The sequence below is a fragment of the Coturnix japonica genome, unplaced genomic scaffold, assembly GCF_054131305.1.
Source record: "Coturnix japonica strain WE unplaced genomic scaffold, WE-NBRP24 Scf039, whole genome shotgun sequence".
NCBI classification, from domain to species: Eukaryota; Metazoa; Chordata; class Aves; order Galliformes; family Phasianidae; genus Coturnix; species Coturnix japonica.
This window is the reverse complement of record NW_028188942.1, coordinates 3,062,442-3,086,259: the sequence shown is the minus strand read 5'-3', so window position 1 is coordinate 3,086,259 and position 23,818 is coordinate 3,062,442. Positions and strand designations below refer to the sequence as shown.

Below are 23,818 nucleotides of genomic sequence, written 5' to 3'. Positions count from 1 at the left end.
TGTGCACAGCACAGCCTGCAGGTGACAGAAGAAGAGAAGAGAAGAGAAAGGGGAGAGAGCTTCCAGGATGTGTGTGGTGTGAGTGGGCTGTGAGCTTGCTGCAGGAGCTTTGCTCACAGACCATGACACGGTAAGTCTCACTGCAGACCGTGAGCTGCTTTTCATAGAGGGTCAACTTAATTTGGGACATCCTATAGGAGATCTGACTGCAGGCACTGCATGTTTCTTTACTGTGGAAAAAGCTTTCTGCTGCAGCTGAGACGGGTGCCCAGGGCTGTCCTGCAGAGCAGGGTCCCTGCTGTGCCCCAGGGGCTGTGTGCCGGGTATGGGACTCTGCCGCCTGCCAGGCTCAGCACTCAGCCTGCCCGGGGAGCTGCCCAGGGCGCTGCGGGGAGACGTGTGGGGGGAAGGAGCCCCCCAGCAGGGCTTGTGCTGCCACAGCTGCTGCCTGGGGCAGGGGATCACAGCTCCACTGCACAACAGGATGTTTGTGAGGGCACTTTGCAAGAGGAGAGCCAAGGCAGGGGGTTTCCATTTCCTGTTCTGAGGCAAAGAGGTTTGGAGTCAGAAATCTAAAAGGGGCAATAAGAGTTCTGAGAATTTTTCATCAATCAATTGCTTGTTTTGTGAACACTCACACATGATGTGCTTTCAGTCTCCCCTTTCTCGAAGGATGGAATTATCATCATTTTCTGTAGGCGTGAATAATTCACTTATCCTACAAACAGGCAGCATTTTCTAACTGAAACTGAATGCCACAGAAGCTGGGGTAAAGGGCTTTAAGAGCACTTGGGGTAAAGATATGAGACATGAAACAGATGAAAATATCCAGGGAGAAGGCATAAGAAAATAAGAGGAAGGTTAGAGCTCCATATACTGCTTCTGCTTAAGGAATGCTGAAATACATGAAATTAAATGCAAGTAATGGTGCTAAATGTACACTGTTGTAAGAGAATAAAAACATTTCATAGTATAGCAGGAAGAGTGTGTCTGAGAATGGTCTGGACTTGTCATTATCTTCTGCACTCTGAGCAGGACTCCAAGCCCAACAACAGCAGATGCCCAACAGCAGCTCCATCAGTGAGTTCCTCCTGCTGCCGTTGGCAGACACGTGGCAGCTGCAGCTCCTGCACTTCTGGCTCTTCCTGGGCATCTACCTGGCTGCCCTCCTGGGCAACGGCCTCATCAGCACAGCCGTAGCCTGCGACCGCCGCCTGCACACCCCCATGTACTTCTTCCTCCTCAACCTGGCCCTCCTCGACCTGGGCTGCATCTCCACCACTCTCCCCAAAGCCATGGCCAACACCCTCTGGGACACCAGGGCCATCTCCTACACAGGATGTGCTGCACAGCTCTTTTTCTTTCTCTTCTTCATCTCAGCAGAGTATTCCCTTCTCACTATCATGTCCTATGACCGGTACGTTGCCATCTGCAAGCCCCTGCACTACGGGACCTTGATGGACAGCAGAGCTTGTGCCACCATGGCAGCAGCTGCCTGGGGCACTGGGGTTCTCTATTCCCTGCTGCACACTGCCAGTACGTTTTCACTGCCTCTCTGCCAAGGCAATGTTGTGAACCAGTTTTTCTGTGAAATCCCCCAGATCCTCAAGCTCTCCTGCTCAGGAGCAAATCTCATGGAAGTTGTGTTTCTCATTTTTAGTGCCAGTTTAGTCTTTGGATGCTTTGTTTTCATAGTGGTGTCCTATGTGCAGATCTTCATGGCTGTGCTGCGGATGCCCTCTGAGCAGGGACGGCACAAAGCCTTCTCCATGTGCCTCCCTCACCTGGCTGTGGTCTCCTTATTTGTCAGCACTGGCATTTTTTCCTACCTGAAGCCCCCCTCCATCTCCTCCCCATCCATGGACCTGGTGGTGGCACTTTTGTACTCAGTAGTGCCTTCATCACTGAACCCTATTATCTACAGCATGAGGAACAGAGAGATCAAGCAGGCTCTCTGGAAGGTGTTGCAATAAGCACTATTCCAGCTTCAATAATGTGCACATCTTCCTCACATTGTTCCCAGTGATGGTTCTTTATGTTTTATTGATACATCATTGTTTGATTGTGAATGGTACAGCAATCTGTAGGAAAAAAAAATTGCAAATTATTTCACTTCTTTCCTACCCACTTTCTTTTTTCTCACTCCAAGAGCTCATGTAAACAGATCTCCTGAATAGGTTAAAAGATACCTAAAAAGCTTTCAAAATTTGCTATTCCTTAGCCCTTCTCTCTTGCTACCTTGTTTGGGTCTTAGGGAGGTACAGCCGCAGACAGCAGAACATAGTGCTCTTTTAAATCCTGCTCTATTTACACTACCAAAATGCTCTGAAGTCCTCTCATTTGTGCAGGCCTGAAGGTCCTATGTATCTCAAAACAGTCCAGTTGTCTGTACAGCAGCACTCCGGGGCTGCAGTCAGTAGCCAGCAATATGAACGACTGTGTCAGAGCTGGTCTCCTTCCTGGTACTGCCATAACAACAGGGCCCCTTCAGAGAAGGACCAGAGAACTGGAGGCCTCTTCCAATGCTGGTGGTAAGGAATATATTTCAGGAGCTGCTCCCTGAGAATGCTTCGAGATGTTTTGGTGCTCTTTACTGCGTGACTAGGTCAGATTGAAGAGTCCCAAGGAGATCTGTAAGGGACTCAGGGCAGTGGTGTGGTTTAAAGTTTATGGGTTGAGATAAAGAGAAAAAGAAAATGATAATAATTATGACAAATGTATTTATATATACATAATATATTTAGAATATTTTCTCATATATACAACATATGAATTACCAAACATATATGCACAGATAATAATACGTATGCAAAGCTGTTTGCAAGTCCAGGACTTGTTGCAGGGGTTTTAACAGCCACAGGGTTCACTGTAGGAGCTGAAGCGGCTGTCGGGGTATTGCAGGAACTGGAACAAGTGCAGAGCTCATTGCCAAAGCTGCAATCACCACAGGACCTGTGACTGAATTGGAGCAGCCATTGGGCTCTTTGGAGGGGTTGGAGTGACCACAGGGCTGAACCTCCTGGCACAGTTCACCTCCCTTTGGAGGAATTTGTTTCATTTCCTTATCACAATACCTGGAACAGCTACAGGACCTGTAGCAGGAGTGACTGCAGAGCTCATTATGAGGGGTGGAGTGACAGCGGGAGCTGTCCAGAGCATGGAGCAACTGCAGAACATGTAGCAAAAACATGCATCTACTGCCTATGAATATGTAGATGAGTTCCTGTAGATTTGTTGAATATGTATGAGCTTGGTTTTGAAATATGTAATGATTCTGCATGCTTGTGTGCAAGACAGGAGGAGTGATTCCCCTTTGTACCCTGCTCTGAATAAACACATCCCTGCTTTATAACCTAACTCTGGGTTTCAGAGTTTGATTCCACAAGTCAGTTTGGTGACCCAGATGAGACCTGCTCTGTTTGGCTGCTGGACCAGCTGAGAGGGGGAACACTTTCGGCTCACCCCAAGATTTCTCTGCCCAACTGGAACGAAAGCAGTGTGCAAACTGCAGTGGGACACTGGTGGAGAAATCCTACCAAGCTAAGTGAGAGGGAACCTTCTCTGATTTCAAAGTTTACCCTAGCAGATCCACTGGTGAAACTGTAGCTAGGGAAGCAGGATAAGGTGGTTTATTTCCTGGTGGATATGGGTGCTTCTTACTATGCATAAATGGCTTTTTAACAGCAGCAGAAACTATTGCCCCAAAGTGAAAAGTCTTGCTTTCTTAAGACTTTACAATTTATTCTAGGTAAACAGGTAGGAATACACAAAGGTTTGTAGATGCCACATTCACCAAAGCCTTTTCTAGGGCAAGAATTAGTAGAAAAAATGGAAGTTGAAATAAAGTCTAAAGGAAAACTGGAGTCTGAAGTAAAAGAAGAACAGTTAATAGAACTGCTTAGTTTTGCACTGATCACTACCCCTGCAGGGACTGGGATTTCAGATGAAGTAAGTGATCATGTTCACCCTGGGGTGTTTGTTGTGCAAACTCAAGGAAGGGCTAAGGCTGCAGCACCAATGGCATTCAGAATAAAGCAGGGAGCTCAGCCAGTTTGGATTAAACAGTTCTTCCTCATATTCAAAGACAGGAAAGAAATCCAGCCAATAATTGATCATTTTCAGAAACTCTGGATGTTGGTGGAGTGAGTCAAAAATACAACTCACCCATCCTCATGATTAGAAAAATGTACAGGAACTACCAGATACTACAAGATTCAAGGGTTATCAACAGAATTGTGGAGGATTTATATCCATTGGTAGCATATCCCTATACACCGCTTACAAAATCATCAGGGGAATTGGCATGGTCCCTCTTGTACCATCCCATGGCACCCAGACTGTGTTGCTGCAAGGGTTGGACTGAGGCACCAGCTCTGTCAGCCTCATCTCAAGTTTGTTGTATGACAGCAGCGTCTCCCGATGGTGGGTGATGAGGTCGTAGAGGCTGTCAAATTCTCAGCTGTCAGTCAGAAAGAAACTGTGGATGCTGGTGTCCTGCTGCCTGTGGATGTGACAATGCTGCACTTTCCTATTACGCCAGATGGACAGAATGCATTCCCCAATGAGTTTTTAGTTCTTCCTGACAAGAAAGGAGACATCAGGTGCCCCCATCTCAGTGCAGTACTCTGTCAGCAGCCACTCAGCAATGTGCCGCCCACCGCACCCTGCTCCCAGCCTGCCATGGAACCATTCCCATGGGAGATGCAGCTCTATGTTCAAGCTCACCTCCTTTTGCACAGCTCATCTCCCCCAGACATCTCCCCCTGTTGTCCTGACCAGTACAATATAGAGTGGGTTCCATGCACAAGTGATGGGGTCTTAAACCATTTGGCAATCCACCTTCTGCTCATCTGCCACCATTTGTCTCCTGTATCAGGAGAAAGCCGCTTAGGGAAACAGAGCCTGTAAATCGCTATCTTTACTGCTCTCTCCAATGCCTGAGGTGGATGCCAAAACCCCTCCTGCATTCCCCATGGCCACGGGTAACCATACAGTTTGCTTCTCAAGACAGGGTGAAAGAGCTACCAGGCATACAGGGAATTTCTCCCTATGCAGTGAGACCTTGAATGTCATGGAAGATTCAGCAGGAAACTATTTGAGATTGGGAATCTGTAGAGCAGATCTCTGGTGCTGTTGCGGTGTGTGGGAAGATCTTACAGTCCACTCTCCCATCTTACTGGGGAGGTACCTGTGTGCTTGCTCAACGAGCTCTACCATTCACCCTGGCATTCACGAAGGGGATGTCACACACCCCCAGAAGGAACAAAAGGAGCTTAGGGTTCTCATTTGATAATGCTGTATATAGATATAGATTTGATGGGAATGCTCAGAGGTTTCTCTGATAAATTTAAGGCAAGAAATCCAATTGCTGCAGGGTTTGAATCACTGTTCTGGTGGGTGACAATTAACAACAATGTGGACTGGATTAACTACATCTCTTAAAACAACAAAAGAGAGAATCTGGTCTACAGGCAATATGGGAACATACTAAACTACTTCATCAAGTATCGGTAGATGATACTTTATTTGGATTTACCAAATTGTGTGAAAAACTTACTGCTTGGCTACCACAGTTTGCATGGCTGAAGCAGCTCTTTGTTGCTTTGTATTACTGCAGTCATCTTGCTTGTTTTAATGTACGTTGAAATGAGGTGTGCATTACGGCAGTGTAAAACCAGTGGGAATAGCTGTGAAGAATAGAAAAAGCACAAGCTAAGACAGAAAGTGGAGAGCGGAAGTTATTTGAAATCTTCCCTTTCCCAGAATGTAGTAATCTAGCAAAAGTATTTGCAAAGTCTAAGAAAAGGGGGATTGAGTTTGAACAAGGGGACAATCTAAGGCTCAACTATTGCAGAGGGGCTTGGGTAAGCAGGATGTCAGATCAGATAAGAAAAGAATATTTTGAAACTCCATTGTCAGCGTTATGGGGAACACTGGGCAAGGGACCAGCTGGAAACTGTTGCAGGCTGAAGTCACCACACAATTTGATGAACAGCTGTGCGCTTCCTGCTGGATTGTGGGTTTCTGAGAACATCTGACCCCAACAGCTCCAGAAATGTCTCACAAGAAGGAGGACAGACAGAGTAACTGCACGTCCTTTATTCTTTTAAGGTTCACAGAGAGCCTGGTTCATTATGCACAGTGTATTTGGGCTACAATACAAAGGTAAAGGCTGAATAAGAATTGGTTTTAATAATGAGGTTTTAGTGAAAAACATTACAGTATTTAAAAACATCATAATAAGCAGAATAAATTACACATACTAAGTGGCATGAAACAAACAAACAATGAGAGAGAGAGCGATTCTGTAAAAAACTGCATTACAAGTCATAAATTCCAAAAGACAGGTAATTCACTGCATATGAAAAACATCTGGTAATCACTTTCCTCACAGCATCCTTGACCTCCCTGTTCCTCATGCTGTAGATGAGGGGGTTTACTGCTGGTGGCACAGCTGAGTACAGAACTGCCACCATCAGGTCCATGGATGGAGAGGAGACAGAGGGTAGCTTCAGGTAGGCATAAAACCCAGTGATGGTAAGTAGGGAGACCACAGCCAGGTGAGGGAGGCACGTGGAGAAGGCTTTGTGCCTTCCCTGCTCAGAGGGCATCCGCAGCACGGCCATGAAGATTTGCACATAGGACACAAATATGAAAACAAAGCACCCAAAAACTAAACCGATACTAAAATTGAGGAACACAACTTCCCTGAGATTTGATTCTGAGCAGGAGAGCTTGAGGATCTGGGGGATTTCACAGAAAAATTGGTTGACAAAATTCCCTTGGCAGAGAGGCAGTGAAAACGTATTGGCAGTGTGCAGCAGGGAAAAGAGAACCCCAGTGCCCCAGGCAGCTGCCGCCATGGTGGCACAAGCTCTGCTGTCCATCAAGGTCCCGTAGTGCAGGGGCTTGCAGATGGCAACGTAGCGGTCATAGGACATGACGGTGAGAAGGAAATACTCTGCTGAGAGGAAGAAGGAGAAGAAAAAGAGCTGTGCAGCACATCCTGTGTAGGAGATGGCCCTGGTGTCCCAGAGGGCGTTGGCCATGGCTTTGGGGAGAGTGGTGGAGATGCAGCCCAGGTCGAGGAGGGCCAGGTTGAGGAGGAAGAAGTACATGGGGGTGTGCAGGCGGCGGTCGCAGGCTACGGCTGTGCTGATGAGGCCGTTGCCCAGGAGGGCAGCCAGGTAGATGCCCAGGAAGAGCCAGAAGTGCAGGAGCTGCAGCTGCCGCGTGTCTGCCAACGGCAGCAGGAGGAACTCGCTGATGGAGCTGCTGTTGGGCATCTGCTGCTTCTGGGCTTGAAGTCCTGCTCAGAGTGCAGAAGATAATGACAAGCCCAGACCATTCTCAGACACACTCCTCCTGCTGTACTGTGAAATGTTTTCATTTAGCTTTTGATAATTTTCATTTAACTCCATAACTTGAATTTATATTCATGAGCTTCACCATCCCTAAAGAAATAGAAGATTAAGGAGCTCTTACTTTTTCTCATTTCATAATCATATCCCAGACTCCTGAATATTTTCCTCTTGGTAACTCTTTACATGTCTCATATCTTCACTCCAACTGTTCTTAGTGCCCCCAACCCCAGCCTCTTTGCACTTCAATATGTTTTAGTCAAATATGCCTGTTTGCAGGATAAGTGCACTATTCAAGTCTGCAGAAAACAAGAAAAACATGAACTGATTCTTTCCTTTTAGAAACGAGAGGCTGAAAGCACAACCTGTGTGGCTGTTCACAAAACAAGCAATTGATTAAAGAAATATTTGGGAGTAACATAGCTGTGTTTTAAATTTTACAGCCTCTATTAGATTTCCACCTCCAGTCCTTTCTGCCTTAGCTCAGATCAAGATATGGAAAATCCCTTCCTTGGCTCTCCTCTTGCAAAGGGCCTTCACAAACATTCAGTAGTGCAGTGGAGCTGTGATCCCCTGCCCCAGGCAGCAGCTGTGGCAGCACAAGCCCTGCCGGGGGGCTCCTTCCCCCCACACATCTCCCCGCAGCGCCCTGGGCAGCTCCCCGGGCAGGCTGAGTGCAGACACTCAGGGCTGTGCTCTGACACTGCAGCATGGAAGCCCTCGGGTGGAGCAGAAGGCTTTTTCCACAGTAAAGAAACATGCAGTGCCTGCAGCCAGATCTTCTACGGGATGTCCCTGGTTTGTTTAACCCTCTATGAAAAGAAGCTGCATGGTCCGCAGTGAGACTTACCTTTTCATGGTCTGCGTGGAATGCTCTTGCTGTGTGCCCACAGTCTGCTCACACCGTGCACATCCTGTAAGCTCTCTCCCCTTTCTCTCCCCTCCTTCTGTCACCTGTAGACTGTGCTGTGCACAAGAGCTGCTCCTGGGCACAGCTGTCTCTCTGCAGCTCTGCCCACTTGTATGAGCTCCATGTGTCCCAGGAGCCCGGCCCAGCTCAGCAGCAGAGGATGTCATACTTTATCCTTCCCACCCGTCTCCCCTGAGATGTCCCTGTGTCCTCTTTGCCATCAGATCCTGGAAAACAGCCACATCATGATTGTACTTTGAAATCTGATGAATTAAATACCAAATGTACAGTGGTCAGTGACTGATTCCAGACCTGATACCTGAGATCCTGTGATGAAACAAAATGGGCATACAGGCAAGGACAGAGAGAGGTGAACTTCCCCTGTGCAGGGCAGTGATTTCACTGAGGCAGTGCAGGCGTCACATCCCTAATTGGAAACCCTGGGGAATTAATGAAATGAATCCCAATGAAATGGGATTCAACTCCTCATGGACACACAGTATCATTGGGATTCCTCTGGTTCAGCTCCGATGTACACAAGGACAAATGGATCTAATTTTATTTATTTATTTGTTTGTTTGTTTGTTTTGAGGCTGTAAGCTTAAAAGATGAACATACATGTCAATAAAACTGAAACAAAGAATTGAAGACAAAGAATTCAATGAAAATGTTTTAACTCTTCTCATCATGAGAAATTCTCATGAGTCTTGATCCATTTTTAGTTGTAAATATGAGAATTTGTAGGGATTTTGTGTCTTTTTTTTTTCTTTCTTTTTTTTTTTCCTATATTTCAAATGCCTTTGGGTACAGAGACACCATCAGTGGTGCCATTGCTATTGCCCTGCGACTAAAGCTCAGCGTCCACCGCTGCTCTTCCCTGCTGCCTATTTGATGTCCCTCATTTTTCAGGTGTCTGGAGCTGTCCTGAATAAATGGCCGTGGTTAAGGGCATGTTTTCAGCAGGCCATTTGGACTCACGCTCCTCCCACTGCCTGCCATATTTCCCCATCCTTGTTCAGTCAGATACCTCCCAATTATCTGTCAGGTTTCTGACTTTCAAGGAGATTACTTGAATTTGCTCTGTCTCTCCAAAGTCTGATTGACTGTGTTGACAAATCCTTCACCATAATTCTATCTATCCCTTCCTATCTTTTCTTTTTCTCTTTCTTTCTCTCTTTCTCTTTCTATTTTTCCCTTTCTTTTTCTTTTTCTTTTTCCTTTTCTTTTTCTCTTTCTCTCTCTTTTTCCTTTTCCTCTTCCTTTCTCTTTTTCTTTTTTTTTCTGTTTCTTTTACTTTTTTTAAATTTTTCTTTATCTTCTTTTTTCTTTTCCTTCTTTTACTTCTTTTTCTTATTGTCTTTCTTTTTAATTTTTTTAAAGCACAATGTCTAAAAGATGTTCATTAATGTCAGTAAAAAATAAAAATATGAGTTGAAAACAAAGATATAAATAAATGAGAATGTGTTAAACATTCTCAATGTGTGAAATACTCAGAAGTCCTGTTCAGTTTTAAGTTGATACCTCTCAACTACCTGGCTGATCTATCCCAGGGAGATTACTGGAATTTGCTCCATCTCCCAGAGTCTGATGGCCTCTGTTGTCTACTACTTCACTGTGATTCAATCTATCCTATCCTACCTCAGTATAAATCATTTCTTTTAAAAGTATTCCATATGAAAGACAAACTTCAATAGATGCAGCTTGAACATGGCATGCAGTTGAACACTGTGTTTTACTGTTCATTCAATTGCATCACCTTTCCTTCCGTTTGCTGGCCAGATAAAAAAGAGAAATCTTTCCTTTTCCATGTGCAGATGGTTCTCTGAGGAAAGCCAGTGGGAGTTGGTGCAAAGCAGTTTTAACACTGAGCGGATGAATGCAGAGGAGAAGAGAGATGTGAAGAAAAGTGATGCAAGTCCCATAGGTCCATTGTGAGCAGAAATTGGGTGGGGAGGTTGAGAAGGACCTTTGTCAACACAGTAACAGTACAGAACTCAATGGGACATCCTGGATTGGTATCAGTTGCACAGTGCTGCTTTAAACCCAGCTATAAATAAAGAGACAATAAATTTATAATGGATTCTTTCTCTTTAAGCTCTCTCCAGATATCCCTCCTTTTTGCTGAACAAGTTCTGATAACCTGAAGAAGATAACAAGATGGCATAAGGCACAGGAGATTCTTTAGGTTATAATGGTCCCAGGGTGCATTTGATGCTGAGTTCGTCAGCCTCCAGTGCAGAGAGAAGTTTGCACAAAGTGCTCAACAAGACAAAGTCACAAGTAACAGTGAAGTTTCTTGGAGTATTAATGGGCCCAGTGAGGGCCATTACCAAGCAAGCTTCCCAAGGGACTTGTTAGAGAAGATAACTGGAAGCCATGACTAAAGGCAGGCAAAGGCACTGGCATGCTAAGAAACCTCTCCTTTGCCTTACAAAGCAGACAGGTCAAGCCCTGATTACAAGACCAGTGGTAGAGAGATCCTGTATCTCATGTTGGCTCCTGGCATTTCCTGGGGCAATGGGTTGGAGGTCTGTATGATGTTAAATGAAAGACATGGGGACAGAAGATCCCAGGCTCTACATGTGGTGCAAGGACGCTGTGAGGTTCATGTCCCATATGAGACCTATGTTTCATTGAAGGATCTGAGAAGGGATGTGAGAAGGGCCCAGTCTGAACAAGCAGTCAATCCCTGTGAAACTCTGAACTTCAAATCTCTGAGTTCCAGTGCCCTCCTTTGCACATTCTCCCAGAGTTTGAAGTCCTTTATGTTCTGCGGTGCCCAGAAGTGCACCTAGTGCTGCTAGTGAGGCAGTAGCAATGCAGAGCAGAGAGGGATGATCCTTTCCCTCACCCAGCTGGCAATAAGTTGCTTCATGCACTCCAGGGGACTGTTGTCTTTCTTGGCTGCCTTGGCACACTGCTGACTCACATTTGATGCAGACCAGGACCCCCAATCCTTTTCAGTGAGACCACTCTCCAGTGTCCCATATCCAGTCAGTGTGTATGTCCAGCGTTGCCCCTACCCAGGTGCACAATCAGGCACTTGTTCTTGTTATACGTTATGCACTTGGTGCTTAGTACCAACTGGTACCCACTTCTCTGACTTGTCCACATCTCTCTGCAAGTCCTCTCCACCCTCAGTGGAGGCAACAGCACCTCCTCATCTGGTCTTATCAGCAAACTTGCTCAGAACGTCTTCTAGTCCTGCATGCAAGTCATCTGCATAAACATGAAAGGAAAGTGGCCCCCAAATGGAACCCTGGGGACCCCGACAGTGACCATCTACAAGCCTGATGGAACCCACTGACTATAATCCTTTGGGACTGACCTACTGGCCAACTGCTCACCCAACACATTGTGTTTCTGTCTAGCCATATGCAGAACATTCTGTCCAGAAGGTTGTTGTGAGAAACAGTATCAAAATCTCCACTGAAATCCTCAAGGATTACATCAACTGGCTTCCCTTGGTCAACTAAACGGATAACTGTGTCACAGAATGAGCTTAAATTAAACAGGACCTTCGCCTCACAAACTTGTGTTGGCTGCGACCAATGACAGAATTGTCCTTCAGCTGTTTTTCCATAACTCCCACCATCATTTTCTCCATAATTTTACCAGGCTCTGGACTGACAGGTCCATAATTGCCCATGTCATCTTTCTTGCTCTTCCTTACAAGGAGACAACATTTGCCAGCTTCCTGTCAGCTGGCATGACCCTAGACTTCTTTAGATGCAATTGAAATGAGAGCCCAGAGCACACAAAGGCGTCATCATTGAAAGAAATTAGATGTGCCATAGCTTTGCAATGCCTTGAACTCCAGAGAATGGCACAGATGGAGCAGAGGGGAAGATTTTCCTCTTCTGTAGTGAACTCATTCATTTGGTAAGCAGAATAACACTACCTGATACACGGGGACTGTGTCTCCACTATTCTCTGCTCAGCTCACAGGGCAGCGGTGCAGGGTGTTGCTCTCATGTCAGTGCAGGTAAACTTGCTTTAACCCTTTTTCCTCTGTAAATGCTTCCTCTGTTTGTATGCTCAGATACACTTTTACATTCCCTCAAGTACACTTTCATATATCATTAACAATTACACTTTCTTATACCATCAAAACAGTTTGTCAAACAATACAGTTCTTCTGTTCACATAAACTCCCTTAATACAGTCTGTATTCTTCAGTTATAAACACTGTGCCACAGAACCAGCACTGACTGAACCACCTCCCTCACACACTTCCTCGCAAGCAGTACATAGTATTACATAAATGGGTTGACATTCATTGGTCGGGTGGAATGTACACCTCTCCTCAGGACAATCTTACTAATCTACAGAGCACAAACTCCCATCTTCTTACATACAAGCAGAAAGTACATATGAGTGGACAGACAACACAGTCTTTCACTTTGTCCGTGTCTGGCCATTTCCCTCACAGGAGGAAGGAAACATGGATCGGGACTCGGCACTCACCCTGCAGCTGTTCTGTGTCTCACTCACACCACACTCACTCTGACATTTAGATCAAAAACCATGGTTTATTCATACTACACAACGCTGACAACGTTTTCTAGCTGGAATCTTAATAACACTCATACTCTGGTCGACCAGTTGCAAACGTTAATGTTTTTCCCAGAGTCAGCTTGACACACGGTACCAAACACTTAAAGCAGATGATAATATTGAACATACAACCTATAAGCCCCATGATTACAACTTGGAGAACCCAGGCTACCATTTGACAGGCTATCCACTATATCCCATACCCGTAGGAGAGACCAACCTAGGTCCCTCCTATTGTCAACTACCTGGGAGAGAGTATTTGTTCTTGTTTCCATTCATATGACATACAGTTCCCTTTCATAGGAACACACCCAAGGAGTCTTCCTACCCCAGCTGGCAACCAAAGCCATGAGCTCACCTCCCTGGGAGCAGCACGTATGGCTGTAAACTGTGTAGGATGTCTCCTCAAGACATATGGGCTCCACTTACCATACACATACCTGGTCCACCTATGGGTGGTCCTTGTCTGTCCCTGCAGTGATCAGGTGAGGAAGGGAGTCCTTCAGAGAAATCTCAGGGTGCGCCAAAAGTGTCTCCCTCTCAGCTGGTCCTGCAGCGAACAGAGCTGGTCCCACCTGGGCCGCCAAATTGACTACAGGAATTGAACTCTATAACCTCTATAACTGATACAGTCTCCCATGACATACTTATACCAAAGCTGAGGAAGTATGGGATAGGTGAGTGGACAGTGAAGTGGGTCGAGAATTGGCTGACTGGCAGAGTGCAGAGGGTTGTCGTTGGCGGTGCAGTGTCTGGCTGCAGGGCTGTAACTAGCGGCGTCCCCCAGGGGTCTGTGCTGGGTCCGGTCTTGTTCAACATCTTCATCAATGACCACCCTCAGCAAGTTTGCTGATGACACGAAGTTGGGAGGATTGGCTGACACGCCTGAAGGCTGTGCTGCCATTCAGCGAGACCTGGACAGGCTGGAGAGCCGGGCAGTAAGAAACCAGATGAGGTTTAACAAAAGCAAGTGTAGAGTCTTGCACCTGGGTAGAAATAATTGCATGCACCAGTACAGGCTGGGGGAAGAGCTGCTGGAGAGGAGCTCTGCTGAGAGGGATCTGGGCGTCCTGGTGGACGACAGATTGACCATGAGCCAGCAGTGTGCCCTTGTAGCCAAAAAAGCCAATGGCATTATGGGGTGCATTAAAAAGAGCGTGTCCAGCAGGTCGAAGAAGGTGATCCTCCCCCTCTACTCTGCCCTGGTGAGGCCTCATCTGGAATATTGTGTTCAGTTCTGGGCTCTCCAGTACAAAAAGGACAGGGATCTCTTAGAAAGAGTCCAGTGGAGGGCCACAAAGATGGTGAAGGGCCTGGAGCATCTCCCCTATGAGGAGAGACTAAGCAAACTGGGTCTGTTTAGCCTTGAGAAAAGAAGGCTGAGAGGGGACCTGATCCAGGTCTATAAATATTTGAGGTGTGGGGGGCAAAGTGGTGAGGCCAGACTCTTTTCAGCAGTGTGTGGAGACGGGACAAGGGGAAACAGACAGAAACTGGACCATAGGAAGTTCTGCAGTAATGTGTGCAATAACTTCTTTATGGTGAGAGTGACAGAGCACTGGAACAGGCTGCCCAGGGTGGTTGTGGAATCTCCTTCTCTGGAGATATTCAAGACCTGCCTGGATGCCGAGCTGTGCGACGTGGTGTAGGGAACCTGCTTTGGCAGGGGGGTTGGACTCAATGGTCTCTGGAGGTCCCTTCCAACCCCTACAATTCTGTGATTCTGTGAATATCAATGGGGTGGTTTGGATGGGGAAAGACTACCCCTTTGAATGACCTTTTGTCAGGGCATGTCCTGGGATTCCTAGGATCCTCAAAATGCAGCATTGCTTCTGTCACTGAAAAATGGGGCCCTGTGTGGGACGGAGGGAGGGTCCATGAGTCCCTGGCCCACCTGACTGAGTATTTCCATGGTCTTAGCAAAGACATACTTACAACTTGAGAATGACAGTTAGCTGCGTTCATGGTGGCATGGCCACTGCTGATGGCCTTGAACTGTCTGAACATAACTGAAGAGGCTCAGGCTGATGCAAATCAGCTATTGAATGACAGTGTTGAAAAACTGGAAAGACAGGTGGCAGTTTTGATGGGGAAAAAACCTAATTCAATCATTCTCCTATGGAAGATCAGGGACATCTCTCTGGAAGACCATGGGGACCCTGTACAAGGGAATCTGTATAAAATGGACTCTGTAAATGAAGGCACTAAAAGGTCAGATTTTGAGGTTCCCTTTGGACTAGATCTATTTGAGATCTGACTGATTGTAACCAAAAAATGAAAAAAAAAATGCAGGATAGGCTGGTGGGAGTGCCCTGACCAGTGTCCAACCCCCCAAACCCTGCTGCCCATAATACAGCAGCTGAACTGATGGATATAGTACAGTGGTTTAGACAGAAACCAAGAGAGCATGCCAGCATAGCTGCTCTGGTTATGGGACATGGAGGCAGAAAGCGCTGTGGTGAATGGACTGGAAATTTCAAAACTGACATCCATTACTACTCACCCTGCCCTCAGGCAAAGACTGTATGTGCTGTCCAACATAATGAGGATAGCCATTTGATCAGTGAATGATTTATGGCTGTGTGTCATATAACATGGCCAAATAAGAATGACATACCATTAAATATCAGCCTGTGGTCCTCTATGGAGGACTAACAAAATTATATTAGAGAATTAGGCATGAAAGAGGCAATCTATGAAGATGATTTTGAGAGCCCAGTCAATAAATTTTTCATCAGGAACGAGGGATCTCATCCTACAGCCATCACCTTTACATCAGTATGGGTCTATGTTATCTATACTGAACCCCCCAGTGGCCCTCAGGTGCTGTAATACAACAGGCTGCCCAATTGATGGGGAGACAAGAGTGCCTACGGCCAGATGCAGGCTCTGAATGGTGGTGGAAAGGTCAGAGAACCATCTGCTGCCATGACTTAGGCGTCCAGCCCCTAAGGTAATCCAGTCTGGACCCATTAGGGTCTTGAGACAACAAATGTTTAAAGACCAGATTAGAGCAGGAGTTCAGTTTAAAAAGATCGATGGACAGCATAATCAGGAAAAAATATCTGTTAAACAGGCCCAAGCACTGAGTATTTATAGACCAACCTTTTCAGCCAAACTAGATGTGAATGTAACTCAAGAAGGGTCTGGATGGGGGCTCTGGCAGAGCCAGAGTTCTTTGTGAACCCCTATGAGGTTTTGGTCACAGGTTTGGCATGGAGCAGAATAAAGATACATCACAGTTGAAAAGCATTTATTGGCTACCTATTCTACACTACAGGTGGTAGAACCAGTAACTCAGATTTCAGAGGTTATCGTTAAACAACAAGGCCAGTCCAGGGGTGGGTAAAAGATCTAACACACATCTCTATGATGGGGGTGGCCCAATCACAAGCAGTGGTGCGCTCAGTTGTTCTGCTTGCCTGCTCCTCAAGGAGTTAGGAGAAATCTGTGCCTGCTGCGTGTTCGAGTGCATGTGCAATGCCATGTGGAGGGCTTATCACAATAAAGATTGGCGGATTTGCTGCGTAGACCGGTCAGAACTCAGATCTGCGTTGTGCTTCCTGCGGCACCAAACGCCCAACAGTGGCAGTTCCGTGTATTGGCCAGCAGGTGGCAGCAGAGACCACGGAAAGAACGTCTGCGGGACAGACCCTGGGGATCCGTTCTCTTGATTATAGGGGAAGAACACAAAGATGGATTAAAAAAAAAAGGGGAGGTGGGGGGGGGGGAGGAGGAGTGGGAAAAGAAAAAACGAAAAAATCAAACCACAGCAAACAAATAAATCTTCTCCAAACGTAGCAAACGTGAATGTCTGTCAATAAATAAATGAGTAATTAATTGAATTGATGTCTGTTTCCCCTCTCCCCCGCCCCCCACAACTTCCGAGATGAAAAAACACCTGGTATCAATTGGACAGATGCACACAGTGAAGCCAGGGATGGTCTGAAACGCAAAGCAGCTGAGCAGCTTTTAGAAGAAAACAGAGTAGTAACAACTTCTGTACCTACATTCACCACTCTGAGATCCTGTCTGGGTCTCCCAAGGCTTGTAAATAACCACTGGGTCGGTTCTGATGTCGAGTGATTTGTTGTCAGTTCTCTCATGGTTCTCCGGTCAGTTCTCCGGTGCCAGGATCTGCCACAGGGCATTCTGACCACGGGCATCATGTTTCTACGCTGCCGCCTGCATTTAACAGGCAATGGGACTGCCCAGCATGTGCAAGGCAGCACCTCTTTCACACCACCAGAATGTTTAAGGCTGTTGGGATTGTTGTTAGCGTCCCATTAACACTGAGGCTAGAGATACCCTTAGGATTGACATTACTATTAGCATTACTTTGATGGTGCCCTATCTGGGTCATCTTCAGGGGATGTCAGGAGTAAGGCACAGTGTCAGGAGAAAAAGAACAGACTCTGTTACTTTATAAATGTGATAATAGAGAGAGTTCATTGGAAAAAATACAACTCTTAAATAATACAAAGCATGCTTCTGATTGGATGCAGGCATCATCTGGGCTCTGATTAATATTACTCTTAAGGTAAAGATTATTGTTACCATAATGATTTTTTTTTTTTTGGATTATGATCAGGGTTAAGGTTCCTTTTGCTACAAACTTCTAGCATCATTTTTGTTGTTACATTTGGAGTTAGAGACGATTTTAGAATCAGGGTAAGGGTTAGGATTAGAGTTACATTGCAGGTTAATGCTGTTGTCTTTACAACTCCTGTGAGGGTTGGGGTCTGGTTCAGTTGTTTAAAAATGAAATGAAAAAAGAATAAAAAAAAAATATATTGAAAGCTTCAGATTTCCTTAATCTTTGTGGGAATCATATAATGTGCAACTCAAATCTACCTCTTCGTGCAGTGACTGCCTGTAAATTTGCTAGAGCCTGATATAATATGGCCTTGTGCCATAGTCCTCCAGATTGTTGCTAGGATTCCTTTCCATATATTGAAATTGAATTGACCTAATATATAGGTCAGTTACCAACCTCTTGTTTTTAGGTCTGCCTTGTACTTTTCTGCGGACAGAGAAGGGCAATGTTTCCAACAGTCAGTACATTCATTCTGTCCTGTGCTGGGCTCTACCCACCCTGCGTATTTATCTTGTGCTTGTCTCAATTCTCCCCATGTCAGAATGCCCCCAGTCTGAACTTAACTCTGTTCAGCAACTTTCTTGGTGCAAAAACTACTTATACAGCTGTTTTACAAGAGGGTTATACATTCAGTTAGGGCCTACACTATGTACTGAAAATACTGGAAACTTCCACTGCAAAAACACAATCTACCTCTCCCATCTGTGCAGCCTTGCAGACCCAGAGCACGCCAGGTTATTTCTGCTTTCATAGCATTTGCATGCTGTAGGGTGAGCACAAGGTTCTGCTGCTTGATTCTTCTGCAAGAGCTGCCTACCGGCAAATGGTTGCAGGGATGGAGGATGTGACAGAAAGCATTTGTCTCCACAAGAGCAGAGTTACATTCAGTGCAGAGTGTGAGAGTCAGGTTGGTGTGGAAAAGCACTGACACGCTGGGGATGATGCAGTGCTCACATGTCTAACACTCACAGACATTACTGTCAGAAGGATGGTGCTGTGTTGTGCTTCTACCTTTGGCAGCCCCTGGAGAAATGCTGTGGCACACAGAACACCTTTGTATTGCACTGACTGCTGCCATGCAGCATGGATTTAACACACCAAATCCAGAGGAGCATGACTGCATCTAACTGCCCTGAGAAAAACTACTGTAGCTGAAGAGATGAGGAGGCAGCTGCTCATCTGCAGAACAAGCAGCACTGCCAGACATTGGGCCAGGTGAGCACCTCCTGCTGCAGCGTGATGATGACAGGGCTGGAGATGATCTGCAAAGCCAGCTTCAAAGTGGGAGACATGAGTCAACATGGCAGGAGGACAGAGGTGTTACGGAGCAGCCAAGGCATCAAAGAGTATCAAAAGGCTTTAAAAGGTATCACAAAGCGACAGCCAGGAAGACTGGGATTATCATGAGCAGCAACCTGGATGCTAGAGATTATTTGCTGCCATACAAAATGGTAGAGATCTTGCTGCTGACATCCCAAAGCCATGCAAAATGGGAACCCAGAGCTCTGCCTGCACGAACCCCACAGCCATAGCATTGCAAGCTGAGCTGCCTTGCTGTTTGTTGCATTCATCCCAATCCCTGTGAATGAAGACTCGGAATGCAGCCAAGGCGATGATTGAGCATGAGAGTGACTTTATTCAATAAAAGACAGGAGGGCTTGAGAGGTCAAGGGTGAAGATGGGACTCCTCTTGTCAAGATGAGAGTGGCTCAGAGCTGGTGCTGCTGCCTGGTGCCTGGGACTGGCAGCCTGACTCTAAGTCCCCATCTAAGATGCTCAGCTTCACCTCACTGATGCTGCCCTGCTCCTGCATGGTGGTGCTGCTGTTGGGGCACTCGGGCTGTGCTTGGGATGGGCAGCACTGCAAAGGCACTGGGTCACAATCCAGGCAGGTGACTGTGGTGCCTGGCAGGCTCAGGTCAGGAGCTTCAGCAGAGCCAGGAGATATGAGAGCATGAACGTGGATGAGCCCCTTGTGTCCATCACTGTTACCATGTGGAAGGCTGTCATCCGAATTGCAGCGATTTGTGCTTAATAAGAACTCTCCATTGATGGAAACACACTGCACATCACTACTTGGTTTCGATCTTTGGGGTTGACAAAGGCTCGAATTATCTAGGAAGGCACAGAAACACAAGGGTTAGTGTCAAACGTTTGCAAGTTGAATCATGCAAGAGGTTGTTGATACTTGGTAATAGAGTGGCGGCAGGACGAAGCAAATAAGCTTGAAGCAACAGAGCCACTGTCTTGAAAGTGATCCTCGTGCAGGTCCATAAGTTTTGACTCTGCCTGGACTTCATATGGGGCAGTATGACATCACAAAGGGGTGATATGATGTCACAAATGGGCATTATGACGTCACAAATAAGCATTATGATGTCACAAAGGGGCACTATAATGTCAAAAAGGGGCATTATGACATCACAAATAAGCATTATGACGTCACAAAGGGCATTATGACATCACAAAGGGGCATCATGACGTCACAAAGGATTGTTATGACGTCACAAAGGATTGTTAAGACGTCACAAAGAGGCATTATGACATCACAAAGGGGCATCGTGACATCAGAAAGGGGCATCGTGATGTCAGAAAGGAGCATTATGACAACACAAAGGGCATTATGACATCACAAAGAAGCATTATGACATCACAAAGGGGCATTATGACATCACAAAGGGGTGTTACCATCACCCTGCGCCCAACTCCTCTCTCCCTCCTATTGGCTCCCTCTCCCACCAATCCCCGATCTCCCCTCCCCTTAGGCATTGAATTCTCTTCTCACTACCTCCTCCCAGTCCTCTCCTAGGAACAGAAACCATTCAGATTCTACAGCAAACTACAGCATCTGCACTGCAAGAGCACACTGAACCACCTGCAACAATGAAACACGGTTTTGGAGAGTGGGTTTGAAAACACACCTTTAGACAGCTGTCTCCCTGTAGCCAAAAGGAAACCAAGCAGCAAAAGAAGAGTCCAGCCTGAAACATGCCCATGCTACTAGCCCAGGTTTTTCACAGTCAATGCAGAATCCATCCTGTTCATGAGGTGACAAATGACCAGTGGGTCTCCCCTTGCTCCACCCCTTCTCCTTCAAAGCCAGAAAAAGAAAGAAAAAACAAGCTTCTGTACAGCTGCCGTTATTTCTGACAGCGAGTGTAATCACAGAATCATAGAATGGCCCGGGCTGGAAGGGACCTCAAGGATCATGAAGATCAATCACCTCCCTGTCCCTGCTGGCCATCCCCTCTTCTGATGGAGCCCAGGGGACCATTTGCTCTCTGAGCTGCAAGAGCACGCTGATGGCTCACGTTCTGTTTTTCATCCACCAGGACCCCCAGGTCCTTCTCTGCGGGGCTTCTCTTAAGGACTGCTCCTCCCAGGCTGTACAGATGCCTGGGATTCCTCCAGCCCAAGTGCAAAACCTTGCACTTTGCTGTGTTCAACCTCATTAGATTCACGTAGGCCAACCTCTCGGTTGAGCTCCCTCTGAATGGCATCCCTTCCTTCCACTGCATCAGCCGCACCACTCAGCAAACAGCAGAGGGTGCACTCCATTGCATCATTGGTGTCACTGATAACCATGTAAAAAAGCACTGGTCCCAAGACAGACTCCTGGATGACACCACTTGTTACTGGCCTCCACCTGGACACAGAACCATGAATCACCACCCTCTGTCTGTGGCCTTTCAACCAATCCCTTATCCACCAGGTGGTCCACCTGTCAAATCCACATCCCTCCAGTTTAGAGATAAGGATGTGGTGGAGGGCCATGTAAAAGATCTTGCTCAAGTCCAGGTCAATGACATCAGTTTCCTTCATTTTGTCCACAAATGCCGTCACTCCATCATAGAAGAGCACCAGATTGGTTAGGCATGACCTTCCCCTGCTAAAGCCACGCTGACTGTCTTGGATCACATGCTCATTCCTTATGTGATCAAGCATGTCTTTGAGGCGGATCTGTTCTTCACCATCTTCATCACAGTTCTACATTTGAATCAAATAATTGGTGCTGCTGTCACCAAGAAAACCTCTTTGTCTTCTACTCCTGCTGCACATCTGTGCTTTCACCAGAAGCAAAGGGAGAGGCCACCTCCTAGATCCAAATTTTAAGAAACCAACACCCAATAGGTGTCATCTGAAGTAAAATAGGAGAGAAATTAAGACGACTATTCTGCATCCAGCTTGGATCACTCCCTCACTCAGGCACACCACCATCAGATCAAGGAGATGCTGCCTTCAGCTTTGAGACTGTATGGGAAATCACAGCTTGAACCTCTGATTAATCAGCTGAGGCAAGTGTTGGGCCAGCTGCGGGAGCACAGGTGAGAGTAATCTAGCTGTGCTCCCAGAAGGGGTGGACCTCGACTGCACCTCTTCTGAGACCTCACCTCATTTAAAGGCTGACCACCACTAAGGCAGAATCTCTTGGAGACTGCTCCCCAGTTGAGACTGCCTCAGCTTTCTGGTCAAGGCACCAACATTGGTGAGTTTTCCTTTGCTAATAATCTTTGACTATTTACCACCATCTTGGTTAACATCTTTTTACTAGCCACCCTTACAGAGACCATAAGGGCTTGGGCTTCCAAACTCTCAGCAAGCATTTGGATCAGACAGCTTCCTGCTGGGGAGCCCCCTGCATCACTGCTGCCTCCTTTCGTACTGGACCTGCAGATGCTTCAGAGCTCATTAGCATGGACTTCCTTCCTCCCCTCAGCAGCTGCTCCTGCACTCACCTTCATTCCTACTCAGATACCGGCCGCTTCCAGCACCAGCTGACCTGCAAGACACAGAAAGGAAAGGTGGGAGTCATGCAAACGCAGAAGCCCAAGGCTGCGTCACCACCACGTATGGCAGCCTCGGGAAGTCAGCTGCAACTACAGCCTTTGTCAGAATGGAAACAGGCACCGTCAATTAAGTGTGACCTCTGAACTCATTGCCACCATCAGAAATAGGCACTGAAATCGCTCACTTCACTGCAGCTGGTTACCTCCTGATTTTGGGTAAATGCGGACACTGTCTTGAGGGCTACCAGAAAAACGACATCAACTTCATTGTAGGTGGTTAAGCTTGGAAGCTGGACTTGAGCAAGAAAAGTTTCTCAGCTCAGAATCACAGAATTATCAAGGTTGGAGAAGACCTACAAAATCATCTGGTCCAACCATTACCAATACTTCCCGGATAAATCATACCTCTCAACACAACATCCAAACGTTTCTTGAGCACTCCCATGGTCGGTGACTCCACCACCTCCCTGGGCAGTGCTATCCAATGCCTGAATACCCTTTAGGGGAAGTAATATTTCCTAATGTCCAGCCTGAATCTTTCCTGGCACAGCTTAAAACCATTCCCTCTAGATCTATAACTGATCACACGAGAGAAGAGGCCAAACCACAACCTCCCTTCAGGACGTTATAGAGAGTTATAAGGTCTCCCCTGAGCCTGCTCTTTTCCAAGCTGAACAATCCTAGTTCCCTCAGCAGCTCCTCGTAAGGTTTGTGCTCCAGACCCCTCACTACCTTCGTAGCTGAAGACGTTCCAGAACCGCAAGGTTTTCTTGCAGGGAGGGGCCCAAAACTGAATAGGTCAAACATCCTTCTCTCCATCATTGCTGTCACGTGGAAGGCTGTCCTTGGAACTGCAGTGACTCATGCATCCTAACTGCACTCCATTGATGGAAGCACAACGTGCATCATTGCAACTTGCTGGTGGGTTCCTGTATTGGCAAGGGATCGATTCACCTGGAAAGAGTAGATACACAGCATTTAGCGTCAAACTTTCACTGTCCAAGGAGGCAAAGGCTTGGTGCTGCCTGTCAAGCAGGTTTCAAGCAGCTTGTGAGACTCATCTGGGAAAGACAGGAGTCAACCAAAGATGTCAGGCACGGGCTTGAATGCCAGAAGGAGGTACAAGCCCACTGAAAGCATGAATTCTACCTGTGTTGCTGACAAGCAGTGTTTTGAAAGCTGGATTTGCACCCTTACCTGCCAGGACCACGTCTTCTGCTTCAGAGGGCTCCCTGGCACTGCTCTGCAGTTGGTGTTTGGCCACAGGGGATGGTTTGCCCAGGTAGAAGCAGGAACGCCAACTGCCAGCTGGTGACTCTGCCCTCTTACTGGGAGAACTCAGTCTGGAGAGAAAATAGAGCATGCTGTCAGTCGTGGTGCAGGATGAGGGAAGAGCTGCACCGAGCCCTTGCCAATAGTTGCCTGTTCCCGCCACTGCCTGCTTTCTGCTGAAACACAGCCTAGAAACACCCTCTGTTTCAAACAGCAGAGGATGCTTCCATTCCTACAGCTCAGCCCTCAAGTCCTGCTGGCTACATTCCTCTCAATGATTTCAAGCAAGATTCGGAGCATGTGAGCAAAGGCTCCACAGCCGGACAGGAAAGGA

At 46.7% G+C, this 23,818-nt stretch overlaps 1 protein-coding gene and 1 long non-coding RNA gene across 4 annotated transcripts in view; one reads left to right on the top strand and one right to left on the bottom strand.

Moving 5' to 3' along the window:
- The window catches only part of LOC146753250 (uncharacterized), a 235,405-nt gene extending 211,859 nt beyond the window's left edge, over positions 1-23,546 (bottom strand). The window contains exons 1-4 of one of the 3 annotated variants that reach the window (XR_014940173.1): positions 23,410-23,545; positions 22,945-23,166; positions 22,162-22,205; positions 19,054-19,540 (exon numbers count right to left, since the gene is read on the bottom strand). This is a non-coding gene — a long non-coding RNA (uncharacterized LOC146753250). Of the gene's footprint in view, positions 1-19,053; positions 19,541-20,458; positions 20,517-22,161; positions 22,206-22,944; positions 23,167-23,409 lie in introns of those variants that run through there. The other 2 variants (XR_014940174.1, XR_014940175.1) reach the window with 2 other exon arrangements.
- On the top strand, positions 1,227-8,281 carry LOC146753251 (olfactory receptor 14J1-like). Its single transcript, XM_085530786.1, has 2 exons — positions 1,227-1,961; positions 8,255-8,281. The coding sequence occupies exons 1-2, from the start codon at positions 1,227-1,229 to the stop codon at positions 8,279-8,281; spliced, it is 762 nt and encodes a 253-aa protein (XP_085386912.1).
- Positions 23,547-23,818: the final 272 nt, after the last annotated feature.